Source organism: Hydra viridissima, unplaced genomic scaffold (genome assembly GCF_058129835.1).
Source record: "Hydra viridissima isolate aposymbiotic clone 2 unplaced genomic scaffold, HvirCarnegie_v1 scaffold_11, whole genome shotgun sequence".
Taxonomy (NCBI): domain Eukaryota; kingdom Metazoa; phylum Cnidaria; class Hydrozoa; order Anthoathecata; family Hydridae; genus Hydra; species Hydra viridissima.
In genome coordinates, this window is record NW_028324310.1 from 700,042 (window position 1) to 721,621 (window position 21,580).

At 31.1% G+C, this 21,580-nt stretch overlaps 1 protein-coding gene across 1 annotated transcript; it reads right to left on the reverse strand.

Annotated features, from left to right (window-relative positions):
- Nucleotides 1-13,907: 13,907 nt before the first annotated feature.
- LOC149881565 (uncharacterized) lies at nucleotides 13,908-17,750 on the reverse strand. The gene is made up of 4 exons (XM_090067154.1): nucleotides 17,527-17,750; nucleotides 16,992-17,260; nucleotides 16,101-16,825; nucleotides 13,908-16,070 (listed from the first exon to the last, which is right to left on the reverse strand). The coding sequence occupies exons 1-4, from the start codon at nucleotides 17,613-17,615 to the stop codon at nucleotides 13,992-13,994; spliced, it is 3,162 nt and encodes a 1,053-aa protein (XP_089923280.1). The 5' UTR covers nucleotides 17,616-17,750; the 3' UTR covers nucleotides 13,908-13,991.
- Nucleotides 17,751-21,580: the final 3,830 nt, after the last annotated feature.

Here is a 21,580-nt window from a genome sequence, read left to right on the forward strand (position 1 = left end):
TCAAAGATCAAATATCGCCGAAAAAATTTTTTCAAAAATTTGACGAGTTTGGCACTAAAGTGAGCAAAAAAGTTTAATAAGCTAAATGCATATGTAAGATTAACATATAATGAAATAATACATAGGAAATATAACATAATACAATAAATAAAAAATAATACAATAAAAGTAATACATAATGTTTTTATGAAATGAAGTATTGAGTAAAATAAATTTTTTTTTTTTTCTTTTTTTCATGAGCATGGAAAAACTTGAAAAATTTTTCGTTTTTGTTTTTTATTTTAAAAATAAAACTGAAACGAAGCTAAAAAGATTAAAAAAAAACAAATAAATAAATATGAAAAATCAGGTTTTTTTAACGGTTAGAGTTCTAAACTGAAAGTCTATAATTATCCTGTGAACTGGTCGCTAATTCAGCATTTTAAAAGCACGTTTTAAGGTATTTCACTTAATGCATTGTGTGTAATGGTTAAGCTATAATGCAAAGCACACAAAGTGTTAATCTGATAGCTTGATATATAGCAAATTGTCAGGATATTAAAAAAGAAAAAAAATTAAAGAAGTTATTGCTATAAAGTTAAAAATGCTTCTAACAAGTATCTTCGCCTGATGTCATCCTTTTCAAATCATCTTATTTGGATTCAAAATGAAGACTTGTCCGTAACTCTGAGGTGGTAGACTTTAATTGTTGAACGTTAAAAAAAATTTTATTGTCTTTGTCTTTTGTCCATTGAGAAACAACAGTTGCTTTTACTTCTCTGTGACTTTTCGTTGCATGCTTTTGTCTTGTAAGGAAGTGAGTTTTTAGTGATAGGTATTTTAACCTTTATTATTTTAATAGCTGTAGGTGTGCGTTTTACACAGGTGTTTAGGAAAACGTTGTGTTTTGGATGATGACCCAGATTTAGAGGTTTTGGAGTTTTTGAATATTTCCACTTAATCAATTTTGATCATTTTCATTGCTTTAAAGCAAATTTATCTCCAAATACAGTGAATTTATCTCCAAATACAGTGAAGCTTTTAGAAAACATCGTCTTTGAGCTGATCAAAAAGATTTTCTCAATTTCGTGCAGACAGCTCGCATGAGCTTTTGAGCAAGATTTTTCGTAAAATTTCGTGATGCCACACCCCAAATTCAGCGGAATTGATTTAGGTTTGCTGCAACTCTACTCTTCTTATGTAGCTCACATTTTATGTTGGCCCAAAATTTTCAATAGGACAAAGTTTTCTGAACTCAGGTTTTTTTGAGACAAAACCGATGCCATTTTGCCGATACCATTCAATTACACTTCTTGAGTAATGGCAAGCTGAAAGATGAGGCCAGAAGACGGGTGGATCATCATGCTTTCGAATCATAGAATAAGCTTTTTTTAAGATTCCTGAACGTAAACTTCGGAGCCTATTTTTCCGTTTATGAAAAAGGGCTGAGTTTTCAAACTACAGGAACAGTTGACTAGCCAAGCCATAATTTTAATGCCAAATTTTTCGTTTTTAATTTCTTTTAGCAAAACGTCAGGCTTTGTTCATTTCGAGATTTTCTTAAAACAGTTTTAGAGGGCGTTTTCGGCCTTCGCTGAAAAATCGTTAGGATCTCTTAAGGAATTTATACTTCTAATATATCTAGCAGCCATATCTTTTTTTGACTTCTAGGATTGTCATCATGGGAGCACTAGTTTTTTTTCCATGTTCCGAGTACTCTGGATTTGTATCAATCCCCCTTATAACTTTTTTTTATCAAGTTTTAAACTTGACGAACCTCTATCTCGGTTTTTTGATTTTCTTTGCAATCCGCGACCTTCGCCTAACGATTCGATGATGTAACTGACAGTTTTCCTTTGAATATCATACTTTTTTTTACTTGCGAATGAATCAAAACATTACGATTTTTATGCCACTGGTCCAAAATGAGTTGCAAATATATTTCCTTTGTTTACCATCAACATTTTTAAAACTGCCGTTAAATTATTAGAAACATAGATAAATAAGTTTTTAAAAAATAAAAAGGTTGCTAAAATCGATTAAGTGGTTCTCGAACTATTTTTTTTAAAAAAAACTATACGTCATTATCATTCCGGACATTCTTTAAGTGATTGTTTTTGGTTTATGATTAGCCGCATTTTTGAGATTTACCTTTAAAAACGTCAGTGCATTTTGAAAATACTAAAAAATCCTTTCCTTGCTTCATCATTCAAACTCTTCTTATTGAAAAAATTGGATAAGGTGATTGATTTTCTGTAAATTAAAACAACTATATTTCATTTATTACTCTTTTTTTTTATCTCTTCCACCGCTTATACATAGCTGTACAACTTATATGTATAATCAGAATTTTCCAGGGCGTGATATAAAAATATATCTTATGTATACAGTACAGTATCTCTTATTCGAATTTTGTGGTGGACAACAAAAGTTCGAATTGAAGAGATTTTCGAATTATAGAAAGTTGACTTTTCTTAAGCGCATTTCACGGTGACTGCTTTTAATCGAATCGTGGAGTTTTTCGAATTTAAGGAGATTTGAATTAGAGAGATTGTACGGTATATCTTACGCAATTGTTGTGGTTTAAAAACAATAATTAACCGCAATGAAATATAACTATAAGCTATAACAACGTTTTCTGTAAAAGTTTTTATCTTCAACATGAATGTGAGGAAACTGGCAAGAAGAATTTTCAGAGATTTTCTCTTTTTAAGAATGATTGATTTTCTTTAAGCCTACTTAAATTTCAGCTTTTATGTAAAAACAGACTAACAGTTTAGCTTGCTCTAAGTTTCGAATATAAATGTTCGTAATTTCTTCAAGTCTTTTTACTTATTTTTTTGCGCAATTCGAATTTTGCGAGGAAAAGCATTGTAGATCCTTATTCGATCCTTAACAATTCTTCTAACTTCTAAGGGGCATTTATCACTCGCTTATAATACAAATGGGCAAAGGTAAAACCTGGTATATATCCTGATATCTTTAAATGTTTCACTTTTCACTACTCTACATTCTAACCCTTGACTCAAACAGATACAGGAGAAAAATTTCTTGAACTTAGGAAATAAGAAAGTTTATAGAAAAAAAATGGAAGTAAAACATTTGTTTTTGTAAAACAAAAGCAGTGAAAGATTATCTTTTAAAATGCATTAAGGTTAGATTTACTGGCTTCCGTTATCAGCCTGATTCACAATAAGTTAAATGTAACCTTGTATATATTAGCCTTTGTCGATTTTCAAAAGCCTTCCGAGTTATTTTCAAAAGAAGTATAATTAAGAATAGAGAAGCTGGGTGAAAAATGAAACTTAGCAAAACCTTATTGTGAGATAAAATCAATTATTTTAAGTAACTATTAGTTAAATTAGCATTTAATATTACCATTTCAAAGTTTGACATTAAAATATGTTGAGTAGGCTCAACATATTTTAATGTCAAACTTTCGAACAGAAAATGATTTTTGTTAAGCTTGAAACAGCGGTTGAGTCGTTTTTAATTAAACATCTGCGTATCGTAATCGAAATATCGAAGCCATTATCGTAAAAAATATCGATATTTTTTACGATAATGGGTTTCGATATGAATTGGTGTGATCCGATAAGTTTCGATACGTTCCGATAAATTATCGTTTGGTTTTTGAAACTTTTCGATGTTTTACAATATTTTGTATCAGATATAACTAAATATTAAGTTGTTTTACATTAAATACATGACAATTTAACTGTTTCTTTTTTTTTAATAAAAACAAAAGCATTTCAAAATATTATTCAATTTTTAAAAAAGAAGTTTTTTTTTTCTTTAAATAGTGATAACAGTTGTGGTTAATTCAATTAAAATTCAGGAAAGTCCACTTTTATAATAATATAAAATACTTATTATGTAGTTAAAATATCGTTTGCTGAAAAGTTGCCGCTAATTGTAGCGAACGGAAACTTTCGGCTTCAACAACCTTTTATTTTTTCTGTTTCGGCCGAAATTTCGGATCAAACCACTACACAGTGGGTCAGAGCTCACTTTTACTGGAAAAAACTATTAACTTGTTATATAAAAAAGTTTAAGAGCCATTTTTGCACTGTTTACCAACTTGAAGATTTCTTGAAAAATAAAGAGAGGTTTAAAAGCTATTAATTATTTTATGTTTATTAGTGGCACAAGAAATTTCAAATTTGAAAAAATATATTGAAAAAAAAAAATTAGAAAAAACTTTTTTATCAACAGCTTCAAATGCAAACGCTCTGATAATTATACAAAAATATATACATTTTGTAAAAGCTGGATGTTTAAGCTATAAAGTGGTATAAAATTATGTCATTTTTGAGAACACTTTTTTTTTTTACTTTAGTCCACCACCTGGCCCACTGTGTACCACCATAATGAACCGAAACTTTCATTTGATTTTTTTTAGTTTAGAAGACTTGCTTTTTATTTAGTATGGGATCATGATGATTTCCTAATTATATTGGTGTTTTAATCGTTTGTGGGTAAATCAATTTTCAATTACAACATTGTGGTAACTTTAATTGAAATCAAGTGACGTAATTGATTCAAGTTACTGTTCTCAAACCAATCTTTAAGCGAACTTTAAATCATAAAATTTTTTCATAGGTTCTTCTTTTAATTTAACGCTTCACCGCGTATGTCGTTTTAACTGCGTCCGTCGTTTTAACGAATAATTATATCGCTCTTTTATCATAATTTTATCATGACATCACATGACACTGTTTTATCATATTTTATCATGATTTGTTTGAACAATCGAGTTTTGATTTCAAGTTGAGATTTCATAAAAACCTTTAGAACAAAATTTAATTCTCTTGGTTCTGTTATTTAATCAAATTTTTAAGATTAGAAAATTTCACTTTTGAACAGTATAAAAATTAATGAACTTTACATTTAAACTTCATTCTGTTTTAAATGATGCATTAAACTTAAAGGAGCTCCCTTGTGCCCAGCTTTACATTTCCAAGCTGCCCAATACGAAAAACACACGACCGTTCATTGAAAAAACATTTTCCTAAACAAAAGTTAAAAAAAAAGTTTTTTGCGATCACTTTTAATTGGATACTAATCTTGCTTTTTTTGTAGCAAAAAATCTGCAAAATGCTTATTTTTTCAAAAAATTTGAGCGCATTTTCAAAAGTTTTAATTTGTATCTATGATTTACATATCTTTTGCTCTTGCGAAACTTCCATAAAAATGGAAACTTCCACATAATTAGAAACTTCCACAAAATACTCTTTCATTAAGGGCGAATGTGAAAAATACAGAAAGTGGAGTTTCGTTGAAGTGCCATCAAAATAAAATATTTTTTTCGGCACACTTTCTAATCTGGAATATTGTGACATTCCTTGGCATTTACTTTTATGGTTTTTGTAGTTATAGTAAAAAATTTTCTAAGTATTTTGTTAAAAGATTTAATTTCATTCTATTTTCAAATATTTGGACGGAGAACTTCGTTCAGTTATTACTTTCAAAGTTTTTTGATTTAAGTCAGAATTGTGCGCGAATGAGTTTATTCGCGTTTGCCTCGATATCGTATAATCGAAGCAAGAAAAATCTTCTGACCATTTTTAAACCTAAACTTTTGGTTCACGCGAAAAAAAAGAAAATTGTCAAAGGGGGTGACTTCGACCGAAACGACCGAAAGATAAGTTTTCTTTGAAAATTCACTTTTAAAGTTTAAAGAGTTTTTCATTAAACAAAACTTGATGTGTTACGTTAAAATTGTCTTTAAAAATTCGTATTGATTACCTGAGCATGATATTAATGTCCACTATCCGAAGTTGAAGAAAAAAAGATAAAAATTATTAAAATTACAGTTTTTTCCATTGCTCTTAGCTTGAATCCTGTGACATCTTGAAAACTAAGATTATCAATTTTCCAGCCGGAACTAAACTAACCATAATTATATTTACTACTCATTATAATAAAGAATTACAGCTTGTTCTTAACGCTGTTACATGATTAGTGATTGACATAGTTTCAAATTTTGAGTTTAAAGTACAACATAAACAAAAAAATATTTTTTAGCTTAAAGAGCAACTTATTTCACGTAGTTTTAGAATCAACAAAAAGTATTTTATGAACATCATCAAGACGTTAACAACTTTTTCATTAAATAGCGTTGTGTTAGATTTCAAAAAAGATTTTATAATAATGATTGGTCACCCTCTCCTAGTCATATTTTTGTTAAATGTTATTGTTCTTTTGCCTATTGTTCGTAAAATGTAATGTTTGTTTGTCTTTGATCTCAAATCATATCTAGAGTTTTAAAACGCATAATTTAAATCGTATATTAAATAATACAATTTTAAATGTTAAATAATATAATTTAATATAATTTATAGGCATTTAAAATAATAAAATGGGTGCAAATAGTTCGTCCAGTACAATTGAAAAGTTCAATTTAAGACACTCCATCAAAAACATACCAATATCATCGGAAAAAGAATACAAACTAAAGCTAATTGAGAAAACCGAATCATTTTTGAAGAAGATGAGATGGGAGGCATTTTTTTTCATTAACAGAAAACTAACTTCTAAAGACGATCATAAATATGTAAAAAAAGCTACGGAATCAATTCCATAAAATGTCCACCTCAAATAAAAGAAATGACTTCTTTCGAAAAGGACGCAATACATCTAATTAGGACAATAAAATTTAGAAAAGTCAAAAACACGTTTCAAAATAAAATGAAAAAGGACATAAAAACCATACAAATGACTAACAAAACGCTTACAAAAGCTGACAAAACGTCAAATATGTACAAGTTGTCAAAAGAGGAATATAACCACCTTTTTAATAATGCTTTCACCACCACCAACAAAAAAACTGACACAAAATTAAAAGACAAAATAAATAAAGAAGGGAATAATATTTTGCATAACCACGATGTTTATAATAAAATCAAAATAAACGGATCTTCTGGATGTTTTATCACATTGAAAGATCATAAGAAAACTTTATCAACAATCCCACTGTTCGATTCTAAAATCCAGCAAAAAACGTGGTAGGAAGAATAAGCAAAACTATTTTATCTCAAATCAACAATGAGCTCAAAAGTAAGCTCCTTGTAAACCAATGGCAAAGCACCTTCAATGTTACTGACTGGTTTAAAAAAATTAAAGGCAAGCATCTCTATAAATTTCTAACTTTTGACATTAATGATTTTTATCCTTATCCAACATTTTTATCCTTATTCAACATTTTTATTCTTATCCAACATTTTTATCCTTATCCAACATTTTTATCCTTATTCAACATTTTTATCCTTATCCAACATTGCAATCAACTTTTCAGAGCAGCACCTTATAATAAACTCTGAGCAAAAAACATTAATAAAACATGCAAGAAAATCTCTACTTTTTAACAACGATAAAGCGTGGATTAAGAAAAATGGCGGCCAGTTCGATGTTACAATCGGGGCTTACAATATTGCTGAAGTATGTGAATTAGTAGAAATCTTTCTATCATTTCAACTTTCGCAACAGAGAAGATTTCGGGCTATATCGTGACAGCGGACTAGCAATATTTAAAAAACAAAAAACGGTCAGCAGGTGGAAAAAAATCAAAAAACATTTCGTGAAAATTTTTTAAATGATTTTCTTATTTCCATCAAATACAATATGAAAATCGTAAATTATCTCGATAAGACACTTGATCTTAATGGCAATTCTTTTCGATCCCACTCGAAATGTGATAATGAAATGAGTTATGTCAACTGTGATTCCAACCACCCACCTAGCGTTATCAAAAGACTGCCTCGCACTGTTGCATTAAGATTATCTTCAACTTCATCAAACGAACTTATTTTTAAAAATGCTACTCCACCTTTCGAAGAGGCTTTAAATAAAGCAGGTTATAAATGTAAACTTAATTATCAACATTCCATCAAGGTAAGTTATACCTGCATGCGAAATGTAAAATCCAGCATTAATTCGCACAATCACAAGCTTTTACAAAGCCAAAGAAGTTTATCAACAAACACCTGCAACTGTACCAACAAAACCGCTTGTCCTTTAAACAATTTATGTTTGTTAAGTAATGTCATTTATCAAGCTATCGTGAGTTCCGAAAATCTTGAACCCAAAGAAAAAGATTATTTTGGCATTAGCAAGACACCATTTAAGCTAAGCTGATATGCTAACCATCTAAAATCTTTTAACACGGTCAAGTATAAGAATGATAGCGAGCTTTCGAAGGAAATTTGGAAATCCAGAGAAAAAGCCATTACGCCTATAATAAAGTGGAAAGCGGTGCAAACCTAACAACCCAGAATCTAAGACCTGCAACTTTTGCCTTTGCGAGAAGTTTGAAGTTTTATCATATAAAGGAAACAACCTGCTCAACAAAAAAACAAAATAATATCTAAGTCTCGACATTCTAATAAGTTCCTTCTATCCTCTTTTGATACTGAAGACTAAACGATTGCGTCTTTTGTTCATGACGTCAGATTTCGCTCTACCGTAAATTTGATTCGTTTTTATACGGTTTTTTACGTTTTTAGTTTGTAATTAATAGTTGATAATTGCCGCAAGGTACAAAACTTTAAGTTCTTTTAAAATATTATTTTTCTCCATTTAAATAACAGATATACCTATTGCTCTGTTATTATAATATTGAGCACTCTATTACGTACAAGAGCTTTGTATTATTTTGATATAATACATAACCAATCAATATATATATATATATATATATATATATATATATATATATATATATATATATATATATATATATATATATATATATATATATATATATATATTTTAAATGACGACATCTTGTATGAGAGTTGAATAAATTTAATATATGAACTTCAATAAATACGAATTCTCTCAATACTAATTTTTTATTTTATCTAAGAAATTTTCGCTAGATTATTGATACTAGCATCTTCAGCTTTAATTACAAATATTATTAAATTAAATTACAAACAAACATTAACAGTAATGTCACTTTTTAATGGCTTCTTTAAACTTCGCTTTAGTTGGGCTTCTTTAATATTTCGTAGGTATAAAAAGTATGGCGTCCAGAATTGCGTTTTTACATATTGACCGTCATCTAAATTCATACCTCCATTTTTAGGTCCGCATTTGTTGAACTGAATTTCGATTGCCTCTCGAACTTTTCTTTCAAATTTTTTGGGTTCTACTTTTAGCGTCTTTACTTGATCCCATTTTATATTACCTGAACATTTAATTTTATGATGGCCAATTGCATATTGTTCTAATTTTTCTTCAAAAACATTTTTTTGGTGTTGTTTTGTTTTTGTTGCTATTTTCATTTTTGTTTCACCGATGTATTTTTGTTTACACTCGCATTCTATTAGGTATACTCCGGGATGGCTATTTGATGGTAGTTTTGTTTTGTTGCGCGAAGTTAGTAAAGATTTAAGATTTGCACTGGATTTAAAGACTGCCCTGTAACCTGCTTTCCTAAAGATTTTTCGAAGTTTTGGTGATAATACTGGGATCCACGGTAGTGATATAGTTGGCATAGTTGCTTTGTTGTTAGATAAAACTATTTCATTATTTGAGTGTCGTTTTTTTATAACAATATTTGCAAGGTCTTGTAATTTCTTCTTTTCGTATCCATTTTCAGCAAACACATTTATTAGGAAATCGATTTCTTTATTTAAAAATTTTTCAGAGCAAATTGATAAAGCTCTATGAATAAATCCTTTAAATATTCCTTCCAATTAACTTAACTCAATTAAATTAACTCAAGATGATTATGAATCTGTCGAAAATGTTACCGAAAAATCCCGAGAAAAAATGTTTGTTAAATCTAAATATCGTCTGATCAAAAAATTTAATATCTTGAAAAATATAAATTTAAATGAAAAAGCTGAGACTCCTTCAATTCTTAAAGATGTTGTATTAAACCTATGTGAAACGAAAATACCTGAAAACCACAGGAATCTTTTAGAACTAGGACCTAAATTTGTTCCAACTATACAAAATATACCCTATTTAGACATTATTTCAATAACAGAATCCACTGCGTTAAAACTAGAGTATTGCAACAAAATTGAGAGTTCACAAGACTTACGCAGAAACGTGTTGAGGCAACTTAAAATGCTTAAACCGCAAAAAAACAATAACTTAAATTATAAACAGAGGGAAGCATTAAAACAAATAAAAGAGGACAGAAACATTGATATATACTCTTTTGATAAAGGAGCAGGCTTTGTTAGAATAGAACTCAACAAAGCCATTGACAAAATTCGTCAAGAGATTGGCAAAACAAAGATAATTAAAGAGGACCCTACCATTTCATTTGCTACTAAAATTAGAACTTACCTATCAAAATTGAATAAAAAAGGGCGATTTACCAAAAAAGAATATGAAAGTCTTTACCCAAGCGACCCAGTACCGCCACGTATGTATGGTGTAATTAAAGCGCACAAACCGGAAAAATCATACCCTATGCGATTAGTAGTTTCAACCATCGGGACACCAAGTTATGGAATATCACAATATCTAGTAAATATATTTTTACCAATCTTAGATAAAAACATAACAAAGTTAAAAAATTCGTCAACTTTTGTAAAAACAGCTAAACTTTGGAATATATCAAATGATGAAATACAAGTATCTTATGACGTTGTCAATTTATATCCATCAATTCCTCTGGGAGAGGCTACAAAAATTCTTCTTGATATGTTAGAGCACTTCTCAAATTTAAATAAACTAACAAAACTAAGCGTTTCAGAAATAAAATCACTAATAGAACTGTGTTTATATAAATGTTATTTTTTATGGAATGAAGAAATTCATGAACTTGTAGATTCAGGACTCCAATAGGACTTTCACTCATGGTAGTACTTGCGGAAGGTTTCCTGCAATTTTTTGAAAATAAAGCAATCAATATTGCGCTTCATTCTAATCCACCGTTAGAAATAAAATCGTTTTTCAGGTACGTAGATGATAGCCACGCAAGATTTACAAATAAAGATAATGCCATCCGTTTTCAACAAATATTAAACAGTCAACATCATGCCATCAAATACACAATTGAATTGGAAGATGAAAATAAAAGATTAAATTTTTTAGACATCCAAATAACGAATAATCAAAAAGGTAAATATGATTTTAACATACATCGAAAAAAAGCAATAACAAATATTCAGGTTAAGCCCAATTCAAACCACGATCCAAAAATCTTGGAAGGAATATTTAAAGGATTTATTCATAGAGCTTTATCAATTTGCTCTGAAAAATTTTTAAATAAAGAAATCGATTTCCTAATAAATGTGTTTGCTGAAAATGGATACGAAAAGAAGAAATTACAAGACCTTGCAAATATTGTTATAAAAAAACGACACTCAAATAATGAAATAGTTTTATCTAACAACAAAGCAACTATGCCAACTATATCACTACCGTGGATCCCAGTATTATCACCAAAACTTCGAAAAATCTTTAGGAAAGCAGGTTACAGGGCAGTCTTTAAATCCAGTGCAAATCTTAAATCTTTACTAACTTCGCGCAACAAAACAAAACTACCATCAAATAGCCATCCCGGAGTATACCTAATAGAATGCGAGTGTAAACAAAAATACATCGGTGAAACAAAAATGAAAATAGCAACAAAAACAAAACAACACCAAAAAAATGTTTTTGAAGAAAAATTAGAACAATATGCAATTGGCCATCATAAAATTAAATGTTCAGGTAATATAAAATGGGATCAAGTAAAGACGCTAAAAGTAGAACCCAAAAAATTTGAAAGAAAAGTTCGAGAGGCAATCGAAATTCAGTTCAACAAATGCGGACCTAAAAATGGAGGTATGAATTTAGATGACGGTCAATATGTAAAAACGCAATTCTGGACGCCATACTTTTTATACCTACGAAATATTAAAGAAGCCCAACTAAAGCGAAGTTTAAAGAAGCCATTAAAAAGTGACATTACTGTTAATGTTTGTTTGTAATTTAATTTAATAATATTTGTAATTAAAGCTGAAGATGCTAGTATCAATAATCTAGCGAAAATTTCTTAGATAAAATAAAAAATTAGTATTGAGAGAATTCGTATTTATTGAAGTTCATATATTAAATTTATTCAACTCTCATACAAGATGTCGTCATTTAAAATATATATATATATATATATATATATACATACATATATATATATATATATATATATATTGATTGATTGATTGGTTATGTATTATATCAAAATAACTTTTTATTCAAAGATTATTTATACACTACCGTCCGTAAGTTTGGACGCACCTTACAAAAAATAAACAAAACGCGTTTTAACTCATAAATAAAATTAATTAAGAGTGTCTACATTGGTCTCATCATAAAGTACTGTGAGAACATTCTTAATAGAGAGATTTTTAAAAGAAATGGATTCTTACATTATTAAATTTGTTATTATTTACAAAATAAAATAAACAGAAACATTTTTAAGCGATATCCGCTTGTATCGTAAAATAAATGAATTTTTAAATAAGATTACTTTTTACTTTGTCTATTCTCATTATTAGTTAAACTTTTAAGCTAAGTGTGTTATAAGATTTTTTTTTTCTGTTTTAAAAAGTTAACAAATCTATAGATTTAAAAATTAATGATTTGATTGATTTTGAACTATCAATTTTTGGTAAGAAAATTTTTTTAACTTTGCTTCTCATTTTTTATCAAATTAATTATTTTATTTTAGTATTCTTATAAGATTCGTTATTTAAAATGGTAAAAAGAGAGCAGCTAATTTTAATGAGCATCATACCACAAAAGTATGTACAACGTATTGCCTCCAAAAGATCATTTTTACCCCTTGGTGGAGTTTTTCGGACTTCTCGATCTAAATGATCCCAAAACCCAATATGGTTACAATCAGGACTCTACGGTGGCCAAGTCATGACCTTCAACAATCCTTCCTCTTATTTTTCATTTAAATATTGCTTAACAACTTTAGCATTGTGTTTAGGATCGTTATCTTGTTGGAGCATGAATCGTTCACCAATGAACTCGGTTCCACAGATTAAAACATGTTCTTTCAAAATCTTTAAAATGGACTTCTTTTGTCATTAGTATTATAAATACAATATTCATTTAGTTATACCACAAGACGTTGAATGTTTTCCCCTAATGGAGCCTCATTCGAGTCTTTTAGTTTAACGAACTTATATTATACACTTATTCCCAAACCTCTATTTAAATCAGATTGCTGTAGATATCAATGCTTTGTATACAAAGATGTGTCATCTCCGTTCTGAATCCTCAAAATGCAACCAAAGTTGCTACACTACTGAACATAAAGATGTTTTAAATGGTGTGTTGCCCAAATGCTTTGAAGCAACACTTGGATAATCCACCAAATAACAACACAGTTGAAAACATACTAAAACTGCATACTTTCAAATGTTTTATTCTATTTACATCCACTCATTTTCATCTTTCTAAATATAAGAGGTCATAGTGGTTCATTAAAGTTCTTCATCTTACTTAAACACGTTTCAACCAAAAAACGTCGATCTCTGTCAACCAAAAAAAAAAAAAAACAACATTTTTGCATAATGCAAATAAAAGTGTTTTTCTGTTTTAAAACATGTTTCATCTTTAAGGTTATGTTACACTAAGTAGAAGACTTGCCTTCTTTTCCTTAACTTTAAATTCAAGCAAAAGAAAAAGTCTCACTAGCAAAAAACATGCAAAAAAAAATCTTGACAGCACGTTTAAACATTGCGCATCAAATAATTTTGAAAACCGGCTCAGATAATAATCCGCAAAGCTGTTTATAAAAATAGCTGATTCCCTTTTGCTTTTAACAAGGAAAAAAAAACTTTCCCACATGCTGATGTAATCATCCTCGTTGAAGTGTTTTCGCGCTAAATTTGATTATTTCTGAGAGAGGTAAGTATTTTTTCCTAAACCCGCGTAAGGGAACCGCTGAAAATGAAAACCATGACTTAAGATTTTTTTTAGTATTTTGCTGATAAAAACCGCATTCTATAAATAACAAGCTCTTTAAAATCAAGAGCATCCACTTCTTCTTATTCCTTTATACAAAATTGTGATCCTTTCCCGAGAGTAACTTTACCTTCAGGACACTTTTGGCATTTCCCAGGACCAGCCGTTTCCTTATAATGATCAATTTTGCATGGTTGACATCCATATGGACCATCACTTGTTTCAAAGCCGGCCGGACATTTCTCGCAGTAGTAATCGGAAAGACGTGGTTCAGAACCATCCGGACAAGAATTGCAACTATCATCAACTGGATCGTGATACTTATTCTCTTTTAAACAGCATTTTAGGTTATGTGGGTTAATTTTGTTTCGTCGAGCTGCTTTTTTCTTATTTGGAACTCCTTTATACCAAAACTTCGCTTCAGCATATAGATAAAACTTTTCTGCCGGATATGGAACATTTAAAGCCTCATCACTTTTAAGAGAAATTTTCCAAATTGAGTTCTCTAAACGGGGTAGCAGTCTGCCATTAATCGTACCGTGTGTACCGACACAATATTTTCTAAATGTATCATTGCAAACCTCCCTATCGTACAGGTTTGGATACTCGCATTTCTTTGATAGGCTTTCAAAATAACTGTTTTCAATTACCGTTCCTTTATCAATTGCATAAGATTTTCCATTCAACATACTTGCAAAGGAAACCATCTTCAGCCTAATATTTTGCTTCTGTGATGACATCGGTGGAAGAAATATGTTAAGGTTTTGGAGGAAAAATGGCCCTTTTTGGTCTGAGTGAATCCACTTGTGTTCGACTAACCATTCACGATCAGGGATTACAAGTAAAGTGCTTCCATCAGTTTTGTTATCTTTTGTAGAATACAAACTTGATAAATCTAAGGTACCCTTTTCAAGTACTCCATATGTTGCCGGAATTCTAAAAACACCAGATATAGATGCAACATTGGGACACTCAAACATGTGACACGATTCCATACTAATAAGAGGTCCAACATCCCCGTTCGGATTTTGAAGGAGTTTTGCACACTCTTGAGGCTCCGCACCAAAGTTCATATACGTAAGATAATTACATGTTTTCTCTATTAAAAATAGTTTATGATATTTAAGCAGAGAATATGCTTTCAAAGCCAATACTTTAGACTCAACCATATCAACGGAAGATTTCTGTAAAGAGTTTTTGCTGGATGCTGCAAGTTTCGCCCTGGCAACTTTTGCAAAATTATCCATTACTTCAGTTTGCTTTGAGTTTATAGTGCCAAGTAAACTACTCATTATTTTGATATTAATTCTGGCCTTTGGACATGAACCCATTGCCGCCGAAGCTATTGCTGGAACGGCACCAGCAGCTGTTTCTGGATTTTGAATGACATTGCAACATTCAGATATTATTTCTTCTAGCAAACCACCATATTCTTCAACCAATTCATCGGAAAGAGCAGGAGTAAAGTTGTTGTAAGCTCTAAGGAAATCTTTCGCATGTTCTGAAGTAAAGCTTTTGTCTTGAAAAAGAATTAAAAACTGTTTGATTTCTTTATAAGTAACTTCATTTTTCTGAAAGTTAATCGACATTGTTTCTGAGAGTTTCTTTAACCTTGGAAAGAATTTATCAACTAGAAATGCAAGTTTTGAAATGACGTTAGCTGACTTTAAAACTTCATCCAGTCGATCTAGAAAATCCAAAACATTACCCGCGCCATCAATAAGCATTCCAAATGGATTACCCATTGCAGAAGCAGATAATGCTAATTTTGCAACTTTTTCTGCCATGTCAAGTGATGTAACTGTAAACGCAAAAATAAATATATCTTTTAACTCATCAGCAAATTCTTTTTGCTTACGTTCCAACATATCACGCGCTTCCGTCCAGTCACCTTGACCGTACGTATCATCTGCTGATCCCATTTGCTCGTCGAATTCTGCAAGGTTACCAAAGTAATTTCCAAGATTGGAGGTCAGAGCATCTCCTAAATTATTAATTCTGTCTTGTACTTGTGAAAACTGTTGGTTCAAAAAGTTGTTTTCAAGTAACTTCATCGGATTAATTGAGGTCTCAATAACCACATTATTTTTTTCTTTATTGGATGCTGGAGATAAAATATCATCAAGAAATTCTCTCACTAAACAGTATTCAGGATAGCGTGGATCGAGTAGATTGCAATCTGTTCAGAAGTAACAAGATTGATCCAATTCCGATAGTGCATCAGCTGCTGATTTTACCAGTTGAGTGTAACTTCCTTCAAGACTTAGCCCGTCTAATATTTTTAGCAACTTCTTTGGAGTGCATTTAGCGCATTTTAAATACTTTTTAAAACCCAAGCAGTGAGAATTCAATGTTATTTGGCACTGCATTAATGAGTCCGTTTTTTCATCAGGACATTTTAATCCTAAGCAGTATTGGCTATAAAATGCTTCCGAATCATTATACGAATAAACTGGTACGCCTTTGGTACCTCTACCAAATTCATCTCCAAATAAACTACTGCAAACGGTCTGAGCCTCTTTGTAGTCCCATTTTGGTATAACAAGTCCATCGAAAGATGAAACAAATGGCAAGCCTATTAAATAGATTTCACCTTCGGTTGATGAACCGTTAGAAACTAACTTAAGAGTTGTCATATCTAGACATGTTACTCCTACATTCCCGCCATATTGATTGCACGAGTTCAACGTTTCATGATAACATTCACCGATGTAACTTTCATTACCAGTGCAGTTTACGTTTCCCATGATATAATTGGAAAATGTTATTCCTCCAAAAAAACTATAGTTATGAAACAGTGCTTTTGTATTTTCTGAAAAACCCAAAGTTTTGCAAATCACACTTGCTGATTCCAAGTTAAACCCGATGCAGCACACTGGTCTGTTTAAAATGAACACATCGCCATAATACTTGGATTCTATAAACATTTAAAAATGGTTGTAAAATGATAAATGGGCAATTAAACTGATACAACTATACATATTATACTTGTATGCATGTATACCGCTATAAATTTATGCAAAAGCAACAGCATTATCAATAACAAATAGAAATACAACAATGATAAAAGTAAGCCTGTTTACTTTCTCCCAACACTCTTAATTCTGTATGTGATATAATGGAACTTTTATTATGTTTATTTGTTATTGTGCAGTTCTTCTCGTCATGCCAGTTACCACAATCGTTATTAGAATCGCATCGCATATTATTAGGAACACATTTTCGACCAAGAAGGCAATAAACATCATCCATAGACGGACATGGATGCTCACAGTTTTCTTTACCAACAATATCTGATGCGCATTCATAAATTTCATTTTTTGTATTGCGGCACTTGCAATTTCTTCCTTGTCTAGAAGTAAGTTTCTATCAAGATTTAGAAAGAAAGTCAACTCATATCAAATTATGTTAGCTAGTTTATAAACAAGAAAATAAACACAAAGTTCTAACGGCAAACAACGCATAATTAGAAGTTTCAAAGTTCGTAGAAGTAAAACTCATACTGCCTTCTATGCAAGCATGCTTTATAAAACATTTTTTAAGACTGGAAACTTTTGAAGAACTAATGTAGAAAGTATAAGAAAAAATAGGTTTCTCATTTAAGTATTAGAAATTTACCTAATTGATAATTCACACAAGCTTTGATAAATAGGATTCCATTTCGTTTTGGAATGATATTCCTCATTTACATAGCATGATTTTCTCATGCAACAATCTTCCTTCAGTCCTACAGTTAAATGCTTATAATCTTCCTTCTGCTCTTGATTTTGAATCTTTTTTGATTTTGAAAAAATGATTTTGCTTTATCTTCACGCATGATAATGTTGTCGATACTCTTCTTGTAACTGTTCGTTGAACTCTGAAAAAAGTTGCAATTATTCACCCTGGAGTTAAAGAAAAATCTCTTATTTTCACAATATATTGCATTAGTTAAATCGTCTTTGAGTACTGATGCCTGAAATCGCATCAAAATGTTCTAGTGTGTTGGTGGCTTTAAATGCTTAACTTTAGCCATTTTGGTTGGAATATGAAAATACAACCAGTAAGACTATCAATAAAGGGAAAATTTCAAACGAGATGATGATGCTGTAAAAAATAAGGTATGTGATTAAAATCAAAATTCTCACGGTGTTCACTGTGATTTTTTTTTACTGATGAAATTATTCTTAAAGCTTTTTTTATTCCAAATTTAATGATAAGGTATGTTATGTGTTGTTCTTTTTCTCATTTAAAAAGTGCACTTATTGCAGTTGATTCTGTCATAGTGCTTCAGTAAAAATGAAATTTCATAATGACGCAGTATAAGTAGTATAAGGCGCTTTTTTAGTTTCTCGTCCTCCCTTTTTGTTCAACAAAACGTTTTTTGTTTTTTTTATTTGGCTTTCACTACACTCTTTATTTTCGGCTGCCGTAAACTTTAACCTCAATTTAAGGTTTCTTACTAGAAAAAGCATTGTTTAAAAAAAACGTTACGTAAAAAATGGTTTACAAACAAAAATAAGTTTTCTTTGTCAATAAAGTAAATGAAATTTTATGCACACCGGCTGAATCAAAATAAGCGTCAACGTTCGGTTTTTCCGTTGATAACGAAAAACAACGAACAAAGTACAAAACTTCTACATCAGTCTTTTAAAGGTAAATGGACTTTTCTGAGGTTTGTTAAAGCAGAACTTAGTACAACATAAACGTTTAAAACAGCAAGAGTTTATGGTGTAAAAAGTTGATATTCATGTAAACTGTTTTTATTTTTGAAAAATAAGTTTAAAAGGTTTAAACAAATACAGTTCTTTAATTAATGTGAGGTATCGCAAAATTCTTTCTGGAACCATGTAACTTTGTAGGTTTAAATATAACAGTTGTTTTAAACTCGATCTATTTCAAATAACTGATGCAGAAGGTTCAAATTTTTTTTTGTTAATATTCGTTGTTAACAGAGAAAAATTCGTTATTAAAATCAAAACGAGAATGCCTTAATAAAAATCTAAAAATGTAAGAATAAGCAAAACGGCATCATGTTAACTATATTTAATAAATCCAATCCACAAGATTGTGCTAAACAAATAAAGTTTGTGCTATTGTAATTACATAATTCTAGTAATAATAAAAATAGAAATGAAAAATAATTTAAATAACTGCTAATTAAAAAAAAAATTTCTTTTTAAACCATACAAATCACTAATATGCTATTCACACGAGGGAATATTTGGCGAAACATTACATGGAATATATAGGGAAAAGGCGGTTCTGGCGCATGAGCATAAAATGCATGAACAACGCATCAATTTTTTTAATGAAAGTAGTGTCTAAAATGCATATTTTTCAGTATTCAAGGATGATTTTGATGAATTTTCAGTTTTAAAAAGCCTTTTAAAAGTGAGCTTTAATGTTGTTATGAAGTTGTTATCTTGTAGTGACCGATGGCAAGTGTGTGAATTCCGTCATCTAAGATAATTCTTTTGTCATCGTTAGCGCTGAGTGCGACCTTGTTGATTTCTTCGGTGTATACGTCATGATCATGGGATCGGAAAACGTTCATGGTTGCAAGCTTTTCTTCCTTATTTATTAGGCAGTCATAGTAGTCTTGATGAGTAATCTTTTTTTTGACCACGTTCTTTTTAACCCCTTTGCATTTTTTGTGTTCTTGATCTTCTTTTTCAATTTCTTCAGGGATGTAGTAGGAGTAGAGCTTGGGTCGAAGCCCAACAAATTGCGTGATTTGTTTACCACCGGTCTCATCTTTAAACATGCCAATAACCTTTTTATTTTTGCCTACTTTGAAGCCAACGTTTTGAATGGCAGGATGGTCTTTTGGAAATTCGCTCGTGTCAAATTTGGCTTCAACATCATCAGCAATGTCTTTGTAAAAATCTTCCGTTTCAATTTCATAAATGAGCGAGTCAGTGTCGGTCATGAGTAATTTTGCGCGATCACCGTATTTAGGTTTCATGTAGTCATAGTGGTGTTCAAACATGAGAGTCTTGCTCAGGTCGAGGATGCTCATTCCTAAGTAAACAGGTTTATCGTAAGTGACTTGTGTTTTCTTCATGTGAATGGCAGTGAGGTTTTCATCAAAAATGGTGCATCGACTAAACCTTTCCTTTTTGGATAGTTTCAAGACTTCTTTTCTTGTGGTAACCAGTTTAATATCGACATGTTTTAGAATGTTTTCCATGGTTTTACCAAAGACGGAGTTGTTCATGAGTTTGAAAAAATCCTTCTCAAATTCGTTTTTAGCTCTTGTTCTTTTATCGGTGTTGCCATCAATGTATTTTTTCATAAAAGGCTCTTCTTCAAAGCTGATTCCTCGATGAATTTTGGTGATGACAAGTCCAAGTTGTTCATAGAGTTTTAGGTTTTCATGATGAACAACGTATTTTTCTTTGTTGTTTAAATTTGGAACGAGCTTGTTGACTTTTCCAATGGTTAATCTTTCAGGAGCCAAAGGGTAGTCGTTGTGTAAATCGTGAAGCTCTTTAGGATAGCTCAAATTAACTTCGAGAAAGCAAGGCATCGATTTCCAATTTTCAAGCTCTTCATCATTCATCCATTTGAACTTTCTAACGGGAAGAGCTTTGCTCATAGCCCATCCATAAAGATTGTTGGCGTCTAAGTACTGAATAAATGTGGATGGTTGTGAAGGATCATAGTCTTGCATGTATTTGTTGTTGGCATTTCCAAGTCGATTCGAGATCATGCATATTCCACCGCGTATTCCTCTTTGGATCATGTGGAGCATATCGATATCGGTGATCAAGTCCAGCTCAATTTTAGTTTCTTTTAACATAGCGTCCCAAGCCAAACCAGGAGAGGTGTAATACCAAAGAGGGTCGAGACTGTAATATTCCATGCAAGTGTCTCTAAAATTTTCAAAGACATCGGCAAGATTAAGAACGTCGGACTTGTTGTACAGCTCGTGATAATCTTTAAAGGTTTCGCATCCAAATACTTTCCAAACGTTTTGCGCATGCGCATAGTCTTCATCGCTGATGTGTTTATCGTTTAGTCTAGAATAAAAGGCTTCTTTTGGTGGCAATTGCGTTTCGGAAAACTTTTCAATCGAGTCCACCCATTCGTAAGGGTAAACGCCTTTTCTTAGCAGCAAATTTCTTTGTTCTCCGCTGTAGAATGAATTGAGATGTTTGCACATGATGTCTCCTTTTTTAAATCTTCTATGAGCGCAATCTTTGCAATTGGCTTTGCACTTGCATTTTTTACCTTTCTTATCAAGACAGTCCTTTTTGCATGTCTTAGGGTCTAATTTAGAGCACTCCTCACACAAATCTTTAACAAGATTGTCAGTTAAATCTTCTAAAGGGCTTTGCATGAACCTGCAGCTGTCAATGAACCTCAAATCTCTATACACTTTTGTTGGCTTTCCTTTCTTATTGATAAAGTCTCCCACTTTGATGCTTTTCGAGAAGCTGATGTACTTTTCTTCGCTGTTGGGTATGCAAGTTAGCTTTGCCTTTTTTCCACCTAATTTCTTGATGAACAAATGACTGTCGTAGCCAGTCAAGTTATGAAAGGCAACGGGTATGAATTTTGGAATTTGATAATCAATGTTGCATTTTTTATGAGCAGCACCACGGTACTTTCCAGTCAAATGACAGTGATCCCACACTTTATCACCGTTAAGATCCTTTTTGCAAATGTGACATTGGGTTGCAGCTTC

What these genes read in the sequence shown, in the direction of transcription:
- LOC149881565 (XM_090067154.1), bottom strand. Translation starts at nt 17,615, where the DNA reads ATGAGAAAATCATGCTATGTAAATGAGGAATATCATTCCAAAACGAAA. An exon ending in TTGTGTGAATTATCAATTAG is followed by an intron (nt 17,261 to 17,526) that starts GTAAATTTCTAA and finishes ACTTACTTCTAG; the next exon opens with ACAAGGAAGAAATTGCAAGT. An exon ending in CGGAATTGGATCAATCTTGT is followed by an intron (nt 16,071 to 16,100) that starts TACTTCTGAACA and finishes AATCTACTCGAT; the next exon opens with CCACGCTATCCTGAATACTG.